The sequence below is a fragment of the Xenopus tropicalis genome, chromosome 3 (genome assembly GCF_000004195.4).
Source record: "Xenopus tropicalis strain Nigerian chromosome 3, UCB_Xtro_10.0, whole genome shotgun sequence".
Lineage (NCBI taxonomy): Eukaryota > Metazoa > Chordata > Amphibia > Anura > Pipidae > Xenopus > Xenopus tropicalis.
In genome coordinates, this window is record NC_030679.2 from 112211402 (window position 1) to 112227082 (window position 15681).

The 15681-nt window shown below is 40.9% G+C and overlaps 1 protein-coding gene and 1 long non-coding RNA gene across 2 annotated transcripts in view; one reads left to right on the top strand and one right to left on the bottom strand.

Annotated features, from left to right (window-relative positions):
* Positions 1-4526: 4526 nt before the first annotated feature.
* On the bottom strand, positions 4527-7260 carry LOC116409780. Its single transcript, XR_004222059.1, has 2 exons — positions 7078-7260; positions 4527-6634 (listed from the first exon to the last, which is right to left on the bottom strand). It is a non-coding gene; the product is annotated as an uncharacterized LOC116409780 (long non-coding RNA).
* The window catches only part of st8sia2 (ST8 alpha-N-acetyl-neuraminide alpha-2,8-sialyltransferase 2), an 80590-nt gene continuing 70981 nt past the window's right edge, over positions 6073-15681 (top strand). Inside the window, 1 exon segment of the mRNA NM_001078870.1 lies at positions 6073-6465. Coding sequence (NP_001072338.1) covers positions 6368-6465 — 98 coding nt within the window. The 5' untranslated portion in view covers positions 6073-6367.

Sequence of the window (15681 nt, forward strand, 5' to 3'; positions counted from 1 at the left end):
CCCCATTTGTCTTCTGTTCTCAAACATGCAATTTGCCACGTGCAAACGTACCCTTGCAAACGTAACCATGTGCAAACGTACAAATCGCTGCTTTAGGGCTCTGGCACACGGGGAAATTAGTCGCCCGCGACAAAACTCCATGTTCGCGGGCGACTAATCTCCCCGAGTTGTCATGACCCGCCATCCCACCGGCGAACATGTAAGTCGCCAACGGGATGGCGCCGCCGCGTGTGCCATCCCGCCGGCGACTTACATGTTCGCCCCGTGTGCCAGAGCCCTTAGCAGTGGCGATTAGTCGCTGCAACGAATTACCCGTATGTCTTTGCCCTTAGCAAAAACAATTGTCAGTATTGTCTATGGCAGGGTATTTTCTGGTGTTTTGTAGCTGCAACAAGTAGCTGGCTATAAGTAGCTCTGTGTGTCATAGTCTTTACTGCAAGACACAGGCTATTTTCGAAAGAAATCATTTACACTCCCTAATCTGTACTTAATCTTATTATTGCTATTTTGCAACAGACCCTGTGGTTGTATTGGGGCCTGGTCTGCTCCCTCTATAGCTCTATTAAATCCCCCCTCCCCAGCCACTTTCTTACCTACCTGCCAAGTGTGGCTGGGGAGCAGAAAAATACAAGAAGATGGGCTAGCAGAGCTGGGTATGTGCAGCATTGTTTGTATGTGACTCCTTCAAAGATTTTTTTGTAGGGGGTCTGGTGCAGCATTGTTCCGCCACTGCCCTTACTCCAGTCACTTAACTTTTCTTGGTTGCCTAAAAAATATTATCACTGATGACTGCAGGTCTCTATACAATGGTGAGGTGGGAAAGCAGAATTTCTGTTTTTTGGAGAGATATAGCACATAATAAGGGGGTGCATTTCTTTCCTCCTGTGATAATAATAACAGCTAAATGTGAATTGTGCCTTAGCAGTTAAATAAGCTGCGGTGATGCTTACTGGTAATGCACTGTGACTGCAACAAAGGCTGAAGGCTGTAATTTATTGTCACAGAGCAGGAAGGAGACCAGAAGATGGCTGATCACACCTGTACCATGCTACCATTTGAGATCCCAACTTCCAAAGGGTGTATCAAGAGAAGGAGCAGCAAAGTGTCTGAATGGAGCATGCCAAGGAAGTACACAAGCAGATGATCAGACTGTCTGAGGTTGCTTGAAAGCTAGAATGGGATAGTAGGTTAGAAAATAGGCCGAGTCAGAATCAGACAGACATGGCATGGTCAGAGAACTGGACAAAATAAGGAAACCATGAAAGCACTCAGCATACAAAGGCTCAATATTATAGCAGGACCAGAACGTTCACCTCACATTTAAAGGTTCCAATGGCTATTTAACGCCAACATGCATGCACATATATCATAGCCCAATTGTGCAAAGCTACACAGTTTAACATGCTGAGGCCACCACAGCGGCCAGAAGGTCCTGTGCACATCAATCACTCCCACCAACAACAAACACCAGCTGCTTATGACCAGATCAGATAACAAGCCTCCCCTTATTTTTATATATGTGGGTCAACAAGCATGTAATTAATTTATCTACCAAAGTTTGAAATCTAGCCAGTTTGCCTGGCTTTGTGCTGTAGTGATATTAAAATGACGGTTTCTGCAGAAGCTAAAAAGTGATTCAGAGAAATCCTATTAATTCGCCTGCTTGCTGGATGCCAGTCAATCCCCAGACTGTGTTTACTGTAGATCTCGTTTTCTTTTCTATTCTTATATCGAACATGTACTTCCAGCAGGATTTTGCAATACTCCATAGCTCCAGATACAGCGCTGGATTCTCTTATTAACAATGACCGCTTTACAGATACCTGCTGGGGCCCACTGGATATTGATAGACGTCTGTGTGTGTATATTGGGCATAGTCAGTAGCTAAACTCTAATAATCGTTCCTTGTACATTTCCCTGCAGAAAATCATGAATAAAAGGGTAGGGCTTTTAAATGACTGCAATGCTTTCTGCATAGTACAGTATATACATAGGATTGTTTTTGTTTAAAGCTTAAAGGGATTCTGTCATGATTTTTATGGTGTACTTTTTATTTCTAAATTACACTGTTTACATAGCAAATAATTCACTCTACCATTTAAAATGGAATTCTTGAACTAAGAAATGTATTTTTTAGATGTACTATTTGTGTGTAGGCGCCATCTCAGTGCATTGTGCCTGAGTCTGATTGTTTCTCCTATTCCCATGTAACTGGAGGAGTCCCAAGCCGGACTTGAATTTCTTACTATTAAGTGCTATTCTGATACCTACTGGAAGCTTCCCATTGTTCTGCTGATCGGCTGCTGGGAGGGGAGTGATATCACTCCAACTTGCAGCTAAGCAGTAAAGTGTGACTGAACAGGTCACATGGCTGTGGCACCCTGGAAAATGAAGAATATGGCTAGCCCCATGTAAAATTTCAAAATGCTAAAAAAAATATGTTTGCGTTTTTGAAAAACAGATTTCAATGCAGGATTCTGCGGGAGAAGCTCTATTAACTGATGGGTTAGGAAATAACCATGTTTTCTTTTGACAGTATTCCTTTAAGAACAAATATGAATACACAAAAAAGAAGACTTTTCTTGGATAAGGCCTGTTGCTGGATATACAACCTGACACTCTATATATTTCTATAAATTGGACACAAAGCTGCAAATCTGAACTAAAAGCATTTATGTAGGTAGCGCGGTTCATTTAACATAGATAGAGCAGTGCTTCTTTAATGATTGCTGTGTCATGTCAGCCAAATTTTTTCATGGGGCTTGCACTCCCCGTGTGATGTGAAAGCAAAAGTACATCAATTGCAGGTTAACCTCACCTCCAGGAGCTGTGTGCTCACATCCAGGGAACCACTTAAAATGTACTGCGTGTGTATTAATATGTACATCACATTACTGCTCAATATACAATCATTTTCATTAATCCCCTTATGTTTTGATGCCTCCTAGTTCTTCTTAGGTACCGCTGCCCTTTATTTGAGAGCTCTGCTGTCCTTCTGTCTGACAGCCTGCTATTACCCTGTCTTATAGAAAAATGGCAATCTGCAGTGCTGTATGTACATGTATTATGCCTCATTTGACACAATCACATATAAAAAGTACAAAGTCGTGTCAGAAGGGTCAGTAAAAACCTCTTTTCCCTTGTCATATAAAGGTTGAAGACAATTAGTGATGCCTGAAGCTAGACAGGCTAAACACTACAATTGTTGAAATGGCATGCCGTAATTTATCTGCACTCTTCCTGTTGCTGACTTTTTTGGAATACCAGATAAGAGTGCAAGCACTAAAAATCTCAAAGCAGTGTTTGCCTCCCAGCTACATCTTCCATAAGTAAAATATCTGAATTCCATATCTAAAATATCTGATTCCTACTCCGGTCTAGAAAGTGGGAAATGCAGTAAGGATACCCTGCAACCTGCTGCCAAGAACAGGGAATGAAGCTAAATTAAGAGATGGGGGGAATTGAGTGAGTTTTGTCCCATTGCAAACCTTATTGAATCATTTTATCTCTGTTCATATTCAGTGAAGATAATACCAAATGCTTTATCAAGGTCCAGTGCAGTCTCAGAAAAGAACACCCCTCCTGAGTATAGAGACCAAGATACCAAGCAGGCCCAGACTTGTGGAAAAGGCCTAGGGTGGCAAAGTTTTAGGGGCGGCATGCCACTCCATTACCTACTAGAGCCACGCTGGCTGGGCAGAAGATTTGTTAAATGTCTGAATTTCAGTGCAGCTCCATATTATACTTATCTTTGGAGTGCTCCCACAGCCTCCCTTTTTGTGGAATTGAAGAAATAATAATAAACTAACCCTTTTTGTGCCACGCAATAAAAAATCTACCACATGCATATATATAATGTAAAATATACTGTAAACCATACAGGTACGGGACCATAATTTGGAAACCCTTTATCCAAAAGACTGTCTCCCATAGACTCAATTTTAATCAGTGAATTCATATTTGTAAAAATTATTTCCTTTTTCTCTGTAATAATAAAACAGTACCTTATACTTGATCCTAACGAAGATATAATTAATCCTTATTAGAGGCAAAACAATCCTATTGGGTTTATTTAATGTTTAAATGATTTTTCCTTTTCAGATATGGTGATCCAAATGACAGAAAACCCCTTATCAGGAAAACCCCCAGGTCCCAGGCATTCCGGATAAGAGGTCCTATAGAGACAAAGAGAGGGCATGTGTTCTATACCCCCATTTTAACACTCTTTCAGTACTGAGAGAATTTGGGCACTGGCTGGCAGTAAGAGAACCAATTTAATTGGCTCCTCATTTGACAAAAGAGAAGCATGCAGCCAATGCTCCCTTCCCAGCTCTCATAGTGCTGTGCGACATTCTTGTTTCACATTCAATTTGACATTTTTGTTTTTCAAATTTCTGTAGTGTAAGCTATTCTAAATAATATTAGAAACGTATTAAATATAATTGTTGCATATTAAGTGATTATTACTTAAGTACATAACCAGGTAGAAAAATAATCTCCCCCTAGTGGCCATGTGGCATAAAATGCTCATTTTTTAAGTGACATTTATTTTCATGAGACTTGGAAATTATCTAAAAATCTAAAAACGAAAACCCCTCTGCTGTGCTCCAGATAGTCAGGCATGTCCATAAAACAATTGAGATTTGTTATTGTCTTGTTTGTGAGGTATTGAGGCTTTCGAAATCTGTGATTTCTTGCTTATATAATTCTATGTTTACATTTTCCTTCTCTGTATTATAAAAAAAGGGTTGTTTTATTTGAAAGAAGTAAAAGCTTATATTGTCTTGTAAAAAAAGGAGACAACCTCCAGCATTGATGCTCAGCTACCAGGGTGTAGAATGCAAGACTGGTTGTCTTGGTGGCATCTTGGATGTGGCAATGTTTAATTTTTGATGGGAACAGGAATGTATAGGAGAAGGATGGGGCAGATCTAGAACATTACCCACAGAAAGAGTTTAAAGCGGTTGCAGTAAAACCATTTTGGGAAGAGAGGTCTAATTTCAGAAAATATGTTTAGTGCTGTATGTGCAACAAAGGCTCGCCATCCCCTTGTCTCTGTTCTCTGTCCAAACTGTTCTGTGTCTGCAACTTACTCTCCCTGATAGAGGATGATGATGGTGTGGTGGGACCACGGAGGGATGCAGTTTGCCAACTCCCCTTGGGCTCCAATGTCCCTTGGTATGGCTCTGGTATGGCTACACTGACAGCAAGGTGTGGGCACTGAGCACCCATTTCTTTATTTACTATAACTCTTACACTTGCAATGGAAATTTAGCAGGATCTTTTACTGGAACAGGATTCACATGGGGTTTAGGATGCAAGTGGCATGAAACTGTTGCACATAAAAGTAATAGGAAATTAAACTGGTTCAGTTACACACACTTCCATGCATTCTCCACTAAGCTGAATGTAGCAGAAGCCATGAGAAGAACACCCACCCTTTGCACCCACTGTAAATATTATTCAAAACATGTTTGCGTCTACAAGTCATGTGAAACTTTACATCTCTACACTTGTGCAATATATTTCCTAAGTGGAGTCTTGGAGATAACAGGGGTGGCCAGTTCCTTAGGGTGACTTTATTGTATAATAGAAGAACATCAATAATGTGCATTTGGTGCAAGCATTGTAAAGGGCTCCCCACCTGCTGCAGAACCTCTTGGAATTCAGAGCATTAAACATGTCAGCATACCAATTCAAGCAACTATATACTGTAGCTGGGATAACTTCATCTTAATCCCTGTATGAATTTCTGATGCAAGTGTGAGAGCTGCTGCAGATGTCTCTTTGGCCAGTGAGAGACATCTATTGCCTGGATGAGAAAGCTGCTGCTTTGGACCTATCAGTAACCCATTCCTTGCTTAGGGCTAGAATTCCTATTCTACTCCCTGCTTTGCCTGTGACAGGTCTATTTCTCCCCCTAGTGACATGCAGCAATCTACAAGCCCCCACCCCTCCCTCTGCTGCCGGTGACTATTCCCAGGTGAGGACTTCTCCTGTGTCAGAATAACTTTAAGAAAGAGAGGGAGAGGGGGAAAGGGAGGGTCTCAGTGTCAGGCTGGGGATGGCAGAGCTGTGCATGGCTCTCTCTCCTGTTCTTCCCAGGGTGTGTGAGAGCAGCAGCATGTTCTCTGCTCATAGGTGACAATGAGTAACCAGCGGCACCATTTCCACATGCAGCCATCGCAGCACGACTAGGAGCAGCCTGGCCGGCGGAGCTGTGTGTGAGAGCAGCGGGCAGGGAGCGCTTTGCGGCGGCAGCGGCGGGGCTGTTCTTGCGTTGGGATTGACCTGGAGCAGAACGGATCGCTCTCTCTCTCATCTTCCTTGATTCGCATCGCCAGCCCCGGGAAGCAGCAGCCAAGCCATGAATCCGGACTTCAGAAGCTGGGTGCTGGCCACTGTCACCTTGTTGGTGGTTTTCCTCATCCTAGCGGATATCTCTGAGCTGGAGGAGGAGATCGGGTAAATAATAGTCTTCTAGACACTATTCTTGATTTGATTTTTACCTTCTCTGGAATAGTAGGGGGATCACTAAGAGCTTAGGGTGTCCTTTGTTTCTTTGTCTTCTTCACACAGTACTTGCAGTCCCTTCTTGGTTAACTCTGACTTGTGCTGCTAAAGAACTGGGCATCTGTCAATAGACAACATACAATAGCATCTATAATTGGAAATGATATTGTAGCTGTGCACATGTTCCTTAAGGTACCCTAGCTGGAGAGACTTTGCTACACAGCACAGTGAAATATTCCCAACCCATATGGTTTCCCTTTGCTGTGTAATTAGTCACAGGGGGGTTCAAGCACTTGTGTGCAAGGGAAAGTAGTAAAACTCCATTGGCACACACACATGCATCTGTTTCCAGGGAAGAGGCTGTAGGATATGTATATATAGTAAGTAGGGTGGTATCAGTCCCACTTTTCATCAGGGGTGTATGGGGAACTAAAGCCCCCAGAATCCACACACAACTTTAGGCTGAATTATAATCCATGGGAGTATTTTGCCCTGAGCTCTAACACTGTTCAACCAAAGTGCATGAAAGTGAAGATCACAAGAGGTTTCAGAGGTGTCAATTACCTGATACTGGACAGCCGGGTGTTTAATTCAGGACCATACCTTGGAGACACTGAGCAGCAGTTTAAAATGCAAAGCAGGGGTTGTTGGAAAACAATGGGATGCAAGGCAGGGCTCATATCACAAAGTCAAAGCCTGGCTACTGATTACAAAGAAACCCTATACTTTTAAAGTGTGTATTCCAAATGCCAGGCTCGGAGTGCTGCACAATACATGGCAGCAAGTAGATAAGGGCTCAAAGGGAGATGCTGAATGCCTTAACTCCAGTCCTTGGCCAGTTATTTCTGGAATGACAGCTATCACAGTGCATCCATCTAGCCAAGTCAGGGTGCTAGGAGCTGGTTAAGTTCTCTCGCTGCTTCACTCAGAAACTCCAATAAAATAGCAATTATCTCTCACCGTTTAGTGTTCTCATGCCTTCATGCCTAATAATTATTAGATCAATAAGAACCTGGATTTCTAAGGTGACAGGGAATGGGATCTCCAAACTCATTCTTCTAAACAAATGAAATTAATCTATGTGACTCTATGTGATACTTTTGGATCGGTACACATTTGCTCCAACTATTCTAAACAAAAATAGAATTTCACTGATTACAGTATTGGGTAAATCAAACAATTAGAAAGAAGGAACATATATTTTATGACAATCATCCTAAAAATGCATTTGGAGACAAGGAGAAGGAGGTCTAATAGTGCTTTAGAGGAACAGGACTTAGACAGTGCTACCCTGACAAAAATTACAGTCATAGTTTTAAAGTGACAGGACCTTGGAGATTGTACAAAAGATCTCTTTCTAGTTTGCAATGCATCACATAGTGTCATAAAGATCTCAAATTGTTGCAGAAAGTCAAGAATTACTTCCATTGAGACATAAATGATGAATGTTATAACATAATACACTGAGATTCACATGCTTTCATATTAGTGTGGATGCCCCAGTCCCTGCCAGTCATGTGTCTGAAACAGTGATAGACAGCAGTGGGTTTAACCTAAGTTCTTTCTTACCTGCTGCTCAGGGAACAGTCAGGAACATCATTTTCCATTTATCAATATGCAAGGAGTGGGTGGAAGGTTAGGGTGAACAAGTCTGTATGTCTATATCAGCGATCCCGGTGGAGTCTCGGGAGCAACAAGTTGCTCACCAACGCCTTGAATGCTGCTCCCCGTGACCTTAAAGATGGGGCTTATTTTTGAATTCCTGGCTTAGAGGCAAGTTTTGGTTGCATAAAAACCTAATGTAGTTCCAAACAGAGCCTCTCTAGGCTGCCAGTCCACAAAGGAGCTGACAAATAACCAATCACAGCCCTTAATTGGTACCCCAGGTACATTGTTCATGTGATGCTCCCCAACTCTTTTTACTTTTGAATCTGGCTCACGGGAAAAAGAAGTCTGGGGACCCCCGTCTATATGATCTAACGCATATACAGTAGGTCATATACAATGTGCACATATAAAAAGGATGCATACTTCTCAAAGGTGTGTAGAAATATACTAGATGCTGTATAGTAATTAAGCTAAAACTGCTTATACTTTGCTGTACTAAACCTTTGCAAATAAATTGTGTGCAAATCATATGAAAGCACTCATAATGCTAGCTTTTACCAAGTTCATGGGATGAGCAAGCCCTGTGATAACCATAAATAAACACAAGCTGACAAGAGTGGTTCAATGGCTGCAGCTTTATTGTAGCTATTGGCAATCAGCTTTCCATTTGTAACAGATGATCAACCCTAAACCTTTCACAGTTATTTTAGGGAATAGTTATAGGAGAACATTAAAGAAGAACAAAATTTTTTTATATACCATGGATCCCCTGCAGAGGACCCTCTCTCTAACCGTTCCACCCTGCCCTATTCCCCTATACCTAATTAGAAAAGGTAGGGAACTGCAGCAGGGTTGGCACCCATGTGTTACCATGTAACTTGGAAGTCAGAACCAGATTGGCTTCCAGTGCAGACATTCCTGTCCAATAATTAGTGCCAGAGACAAAAGCTATAGGGCTACACATGGCAGTTGCTAACCCCCTGGCGAGCATTGTTCAATTTATACAGTATGGTCAGCTTACTTTAAATATTGAACATCAATAAAATCTATGCTTGTAATTTTTAACCTCTCTGCCCAGCAACCCCCAGCAGCTAATCATAAAAAGGCAGGAAAAACAAAGCTCCCCAATAGAATCAGCTGACTGCATAACTCAAGTCATATTCAGATTATTTCACTTCACTGTGTATGACCTACCTGTATCACTACCAGCTACAAAACCATCAATTCCATTCTGCTTTAAATAACCCAAAACCATGGCACCAAGATTCCCTAAAGCACCTTCCCCACAGAATTGCATTGAAATTGCCTGACAAGTGTTTGTGACAGTGCTTGTAAGGTGAGATCCACAGTATCCAGCTACGAGAGGTGAGAAGTACGAAGTAAAAACATTATAGTATCCATTTGTGCGTGCAGTGTTAGTGTCATTTGTGTCAGTGTTTAGAAGTGGACTGTAGGGCATCTGAGTATCACTCCAGGTATGTGTGCCATATACACTGACTGGCCCAAGCTGTAGCATCTGCCTCACTGCCATTGGGTGCCTATGTATGTGCATGTGTGCCGCAGGGAGGGGGCTGGATGTATGTGAATGTGGGGCAGTCAGCATATATATATAGTAGATGTGACAAGGGTAATGGTTTTTAAATTGGTTATTTAAATAGTTACATTATAGTAATTTTGTGTGAATATATTGACCAGCATCACATTTCAGCATGATCAGGAGCGACTGTTTAGAAATATATACCCTGGGACCCAGGTTGGAAATACATGGAAAAAACTGGGTTAAAGCGAGACGCTTGCTGTTTCTGGCTATAAATAGCTATAGCACTTTTGTTGTGTGATCATTTCTTAAATCTCTAAAGCACCATCTTCTGAGCAGAACTTGTCATCATTACTTTGATTCTGCCCAGAAACATTTCGGGCTTTGACCTTGCCATCACTTTAAACTGTATGAGTATCACATTCATATCACCATGAGCAATTTATAGGGCTTTTCTGTGAAGATGTATTGCTCTGGGGATAGATTTCAACATAGCAGATAGGTAATTAATTATTTGCTGATATGACATGGAAAAAACATAATAATAACCTAAACGCATAGAAACATCCAATGTTCATGACAGCTGTCAGAAAGACTTGTCAGGGCCACTGGCCACCAGTATAGGTTTAATATGGACTTAGGAGGAAGCATGTACTGGGGGACAGGTAAAACTGGCACTGGGTTCAGGCAGGACAGACTTTTCTCTTTATTTGGTACAATCTGGATACACAAGACAGGCAAAATGCTGAGCAATGGGAATCCAACAGGAACAGGTAGGGCATAGGGCTCAGGAACAAGGCAAGGTCTACAGTGAGGCAATGGCATTGGCATCAATGGGGCTTTAAATATCTAAAGTTCCTGGCATATGTGGCATTGACTTTCTCCCCTGCAGGCCTTTCTTCATTGCTGACTTAATTGTTGAGCATCTGCACTGGTGCCAGCCTTCCATCATGGGCTCATGGTATGGTTCTGGAGACATCAGCACCCGCACTAAAGGTGCTTCATCACAGTTTCCTTTTCATATGTTGCACCACACAGACTATTATAGCTGCTGTTGGAGAGGTGCTTATCTGTAGTATGTAAAAGAGGGGGAACAGAGGTAGTGAGACGCAGATGAGAGGCCCTGAATAGTTGGTGTCCGTAACATGAGAAAAATGACATAACTAGAGATGTCTTGCCCTAGCTGTTGGACATTACCAACGTCTAAAAAAAAGTCCAGCAATTATTTACCCAGGGCTTGTTTCTCAAAACTGGGCAAATTTGCATCTGGGCAGTAACCCATGGCAACCAGAAGCCCACTCTAATGCTGACAGCTCAGTGTAAATACAGTAAAAAAGTGCCACAAGGAAATTGCAGTTGGCTGTGTTCACGGCAGCTAATGCAGTAAAAGCATATGAAAAAAGTAGCCTCTGCTTTGTTCAGCCATATAGCATCTGCCTCCACTGATACAACACTAATGTGAAGAAAAGAGGGTTCTCACATGTAAGCAGTGCATTGTGCTCTTATACATCGGTACAGTTAGGGGAACCTTACGTCTCCCATCACTAAGTGCCATGTAAGTGACTTGGCTTTCTTCACATTTGTAGCTTTTCACATAACTGTTACTCATTGCTGTCCCCCGTACCTATTGAGGGGATGTGTCATCACAACTGAGACATTGCTGAGAAGTTGTCTATAAGAAGTAACACTTGTAATTGCCTTTCTACCCAAATGTGTTTTTGTTCATTGCGGAGAATTCCGCATGTAGATTTCATCAAGGAGACAAACTGAGAATAAACTGTACTGCTTGCAGGAAAGAAGTGGAGAACTGAGCAGTATGTGCTGGTGCTGTATGAATGAGGGATACAAACTTTGGAAACCCTGGAAATCTCACATATATAGATGTAGCAAGATTCCTTCCCCCTCAATTCAAAGAAATGGTTATGTAAGTGCGCCATGCACAGGAACCATTACAGTCAAGCCCTACATACACTTCAGTCCAATGTCGGACTCGCCCACCAGGATACCAGGAAAACTCCCAGTGGGCCCAGGTGTCAGGGGGCCCTCCTGCTCCTAACTATTTGGCCAATTGCATGGTCATTCCCTATTTCTGTATGGAAAAAAGAGATGGAAGGATTAAGAAAAGGGACTTGGATAATAGAGAGGCTAAGGGAGGAGAGAAGGAATAATAGTTTAGAAAGTGGGCCTATGGTCCAAGGTTTCCTGGTGGGCCCCTGGCATCTCAGTCCAACACTGCTTCAGTCGACCCCAAACTCTGCCCATTCTGTCAAAAGCCCACCCATATTAGGGTCTGCAAATTCAGAGAACTGGGGGGAAAGCCTCTTTTAGACACATCTAGCAACCAAACAGGTGCTACATGTGTAATGGTGGCTATAGAATACTAGACCTTGTGCAAACTCCGGGACGCTACCCTTTGTTCTGCCACTATCTTCTTTCCCAGGGAAACAGCATTCCAAGTATTCTCTACTTCATCTTCTTATAGGGGGACACTTTAGTAACTAACTAACACTTATACTGGTGTCAATTGGTCAAAAAGGTTGAACTTGGAGGAGGAACGTGTCTTTTTTCAATCTGCATTAGTATGTTACTATATTAAAAGGGAATTGTATTATATGATATGACTGCACTATCTAATATACTTTGTTTTTCTTGTAAATTTGTTTTAGTCTGCCGACTGTCCTCTATAAACCTATTGATTTAGATTGTTTGTGTGGAATAGTAGAGAAAGGCTATTGCTTATTCATAAGGAACAATGTAAACAGTGTTTTTTCAAGCAGTAACTAAATGTGATAATAACTTGCATTTAGCAGGAATAACTTCACAGCTCAGTTTGTCAGATAAAACTCTTGTTACAAAATATTCTGCCTGCTTCTATTCTTCTTGTCAGTGTAAGGGTCTGCGCCTGGAAACACAGGTACCTGAAAGAGCTTAAACGCATCAATTAATAGAGCTTCTCCAGCAGAATCCTGCATTGACATTCATTTTTTAAAAACACAAACCTATTTTTTTTATATTTAATTTCAAACTTTAACATGGTGCTAGCCATATTCTTCATTTCCCAGGGTGCCACAGCCATGTGACTTGTGCACTGATAAACTTCAGTCACACTTTACTGCTGCGCTGCAAATTGAAGTGATATCACCTTCCCCCTCCCAGCAGCCAATCAGCAGAACAGTGGGAAGGTAGCAAGATAGCAGCTCCCTGTAGATATCAGAATAGCACTCAGTAGTTAGAAGTCCAGCTTGGGACTCCTCCAGTTACATGGGAGTAGGAGAAACAATAGGTTACCCGAAAGAAGTTCTAATGTGTAGCACTGGCTCTTTCTCAAAAGCTCAGACTCAGGCACAATGCACTGAGATGGTGCCTAAACACCAACATTACGACTAAAAAAAATTACATTTGTTGGTTCAAGAATAAAACTTTAAATGGTAGAGTGAATTATTTGCTATGTAAACAGAGTAATTTAGAAATAAAAAGTATACGATAAAAATCATGACAGAATCACTTTAAAAGGAGAGCTGAGGCAATTAAGAAAAAGAAATGCTGAAGAAATCCTCTAGCTACACAGCCTATGAGTAGGGGTCCATTATCCGGAAATCTGTTATCAATAAAGTTCTAAATTATGGGAGGGCCATCTTCCATAGACTAAATTATAAGAAATTAATTCTAACTTTACAAAATGTTCTTTTTTCTCTGTAATAATAACACAGTGCGTTGTACTTGATCCCAACTAAGATATAATTAATCCTTATTGGAGGCAAAACAATCCTATTGGGTTTAATTAATGTTTAAATTATTTTTTATTAGACTTAAGGTATGGAGATCTGAATTATGGAAAGATTACTTATCTGGAAACCCCAGAGAGCATTCTGGAAAACAGGTCCAGTACCTGTAGCAGAGAAGAAATAGTTGCCGTCTACAGCATGCAGTAAAACCAAATAAGGGTCACTAAATTGAACTGTTACATTATATATATATATATTTTTCTTTTTTCTTTTTCACACCTATTCACACACACATTGTAATGCAGTAACCCAGATCTGGCTCTCACAGTAAGGCAATAAATCAATAAATGCTGCATCACATTTTTTGCACTTCAATACATTATAAATTAGTTCTTGGCAGTTTTTTCTTATAACTTGAGATATACCATTTTTATAAAAGTGCATATTTTAAAACCACTGTATTTTGTTCTTTTTTTCTTTTCTAGTAGGGCTTTTTACCCCTGGGCCCCACCATCATAAGGGTTGCCACCTTCCTGGTATATTACCAATCTGGCTGTTAAAAGTAATACTTCATGCCAATGTCATTAACAGGGAAGAAAGCTAATTTTTCTTGAAATAGAGGCAACCCTACGCACCACTCCCGTAATGTGCAGCCCCCCTGCAGCTGTGTGGTTGGCTCTACCTGCTGTTCCTCCACTGATTGCTAGCTTTCTGAAGAGATGCACTGAATGCAGCCGGAGGTGGGATTCTTTATAGCCCTAAACATTCCTGCACTTGCACATAGACCTTTATAAATGGTCAATTTTAATTTTTTCAGATGTCAGCAAAACTGTTTTTTAATAGGTTAACACTTTAAATATAAAATGGAATTCTACTATGCAAATGTAGATATTGTGTTTATTACCATACTTGCAGTGCATGCTGATCCTCAATTTGCCATGAACAAACAAACTGACAGCAAAGGTTAACACGGAGTAATGTCAGGCATTTAGTCGAGGTCCTACAATCAGCCATATTTACAGAATTTTATTTATTTATTTATTTTACATATTCTTAGATGTTAGATTGAAGGTTAATTCTTAGGGTCATTTACAGGGACTGTTTATTTTAAAATTAACTTTTAGTATGGTGTAGAATACAGGTAAAATACTGTAATTCTTCTTTTTTTATTTTTTTATTTTATGTTCTCATGAGCCTAAAAAAAGGGAAAGCAATAGAAAATAAGAGAGGTGTTCAGTGACATTAACATCCATATAGCATTTTAAAAAATGGAAAAATGCAGAATAGCAAGGCTGATAATTACTGTATAAAACATAAGTCCAATTGAAAAGTTGTTTAGAACAGGTCCATTAATGCCCTTCAATGAGCAAGGCCAAATAACAATATCTAAGCCGATACTTCAAGAATTTTCAGTGTAACTCGTTTAGTACACAGACATATCAGCATTGTAAAGGAGGGGGAGGAAAGAATAGGAGGAAAAAAATGAAGATAGGAGAAAAAAATCCACTGTAATATATTTTAACTACAAACAAGTGATGCTTATTCTAAGGGATATTTGGGGTTTTAAAGAACATTTTCTTGGATGGCTCAATAATTTTGATGTGAATAGTGAGTTAAAATATAGCTCCCTACACTGTCTGAGCACACATACATTTTTAAGAGGTCAATTATGAATGCAACCAGTCCATACTGGATAGTGAATGTTAACACAATTCATTAAGGTATTTGTGTGTTGACATGACCCAGCAATTCCACCTAGTGCCAATGTGTCTGTCCTGTACATTCTAATGAATAATACACAGCTGCCTAGTGATGCTGGGGGACCCTGGTGGTATCGCCACTATAGACCCTGCAGTAGCTCCATGTATCCTAATGTGGGTTGCATTATTTTTCTCTTATTTTATTTTGCTCCCATCTTTGCGCTTGAACAGAATTGGTAATATCCTTTTTAAATAGGATACATAGCGCCCTTCGCATGCCCCTTCAGACACAGTCCCATAAATAAAGTCTGTCTGTCTACATAAGGGAGTTTCTAAATCTTGCTTTGGGCTGCTGATTCTTTTCTGCTGGTTGGTAGCAATGCCAAGAGAGCACAGTTCTAAAGCCGTCCATACACGCACCAATATTATCGTTTCATACGATATTCGGTGCTTGTATGGCGGTTCAAAGAGGAGACCGATATCGCAAAGGCTGGTTAAAAACATTTGATTGGGCACCATTGACGGCGCCTGAGCAAAATCTATGTTTAGGGCTGAATCGGCAGATGGAGGTAGAATTTCTATAGTTTCTACCTCCATA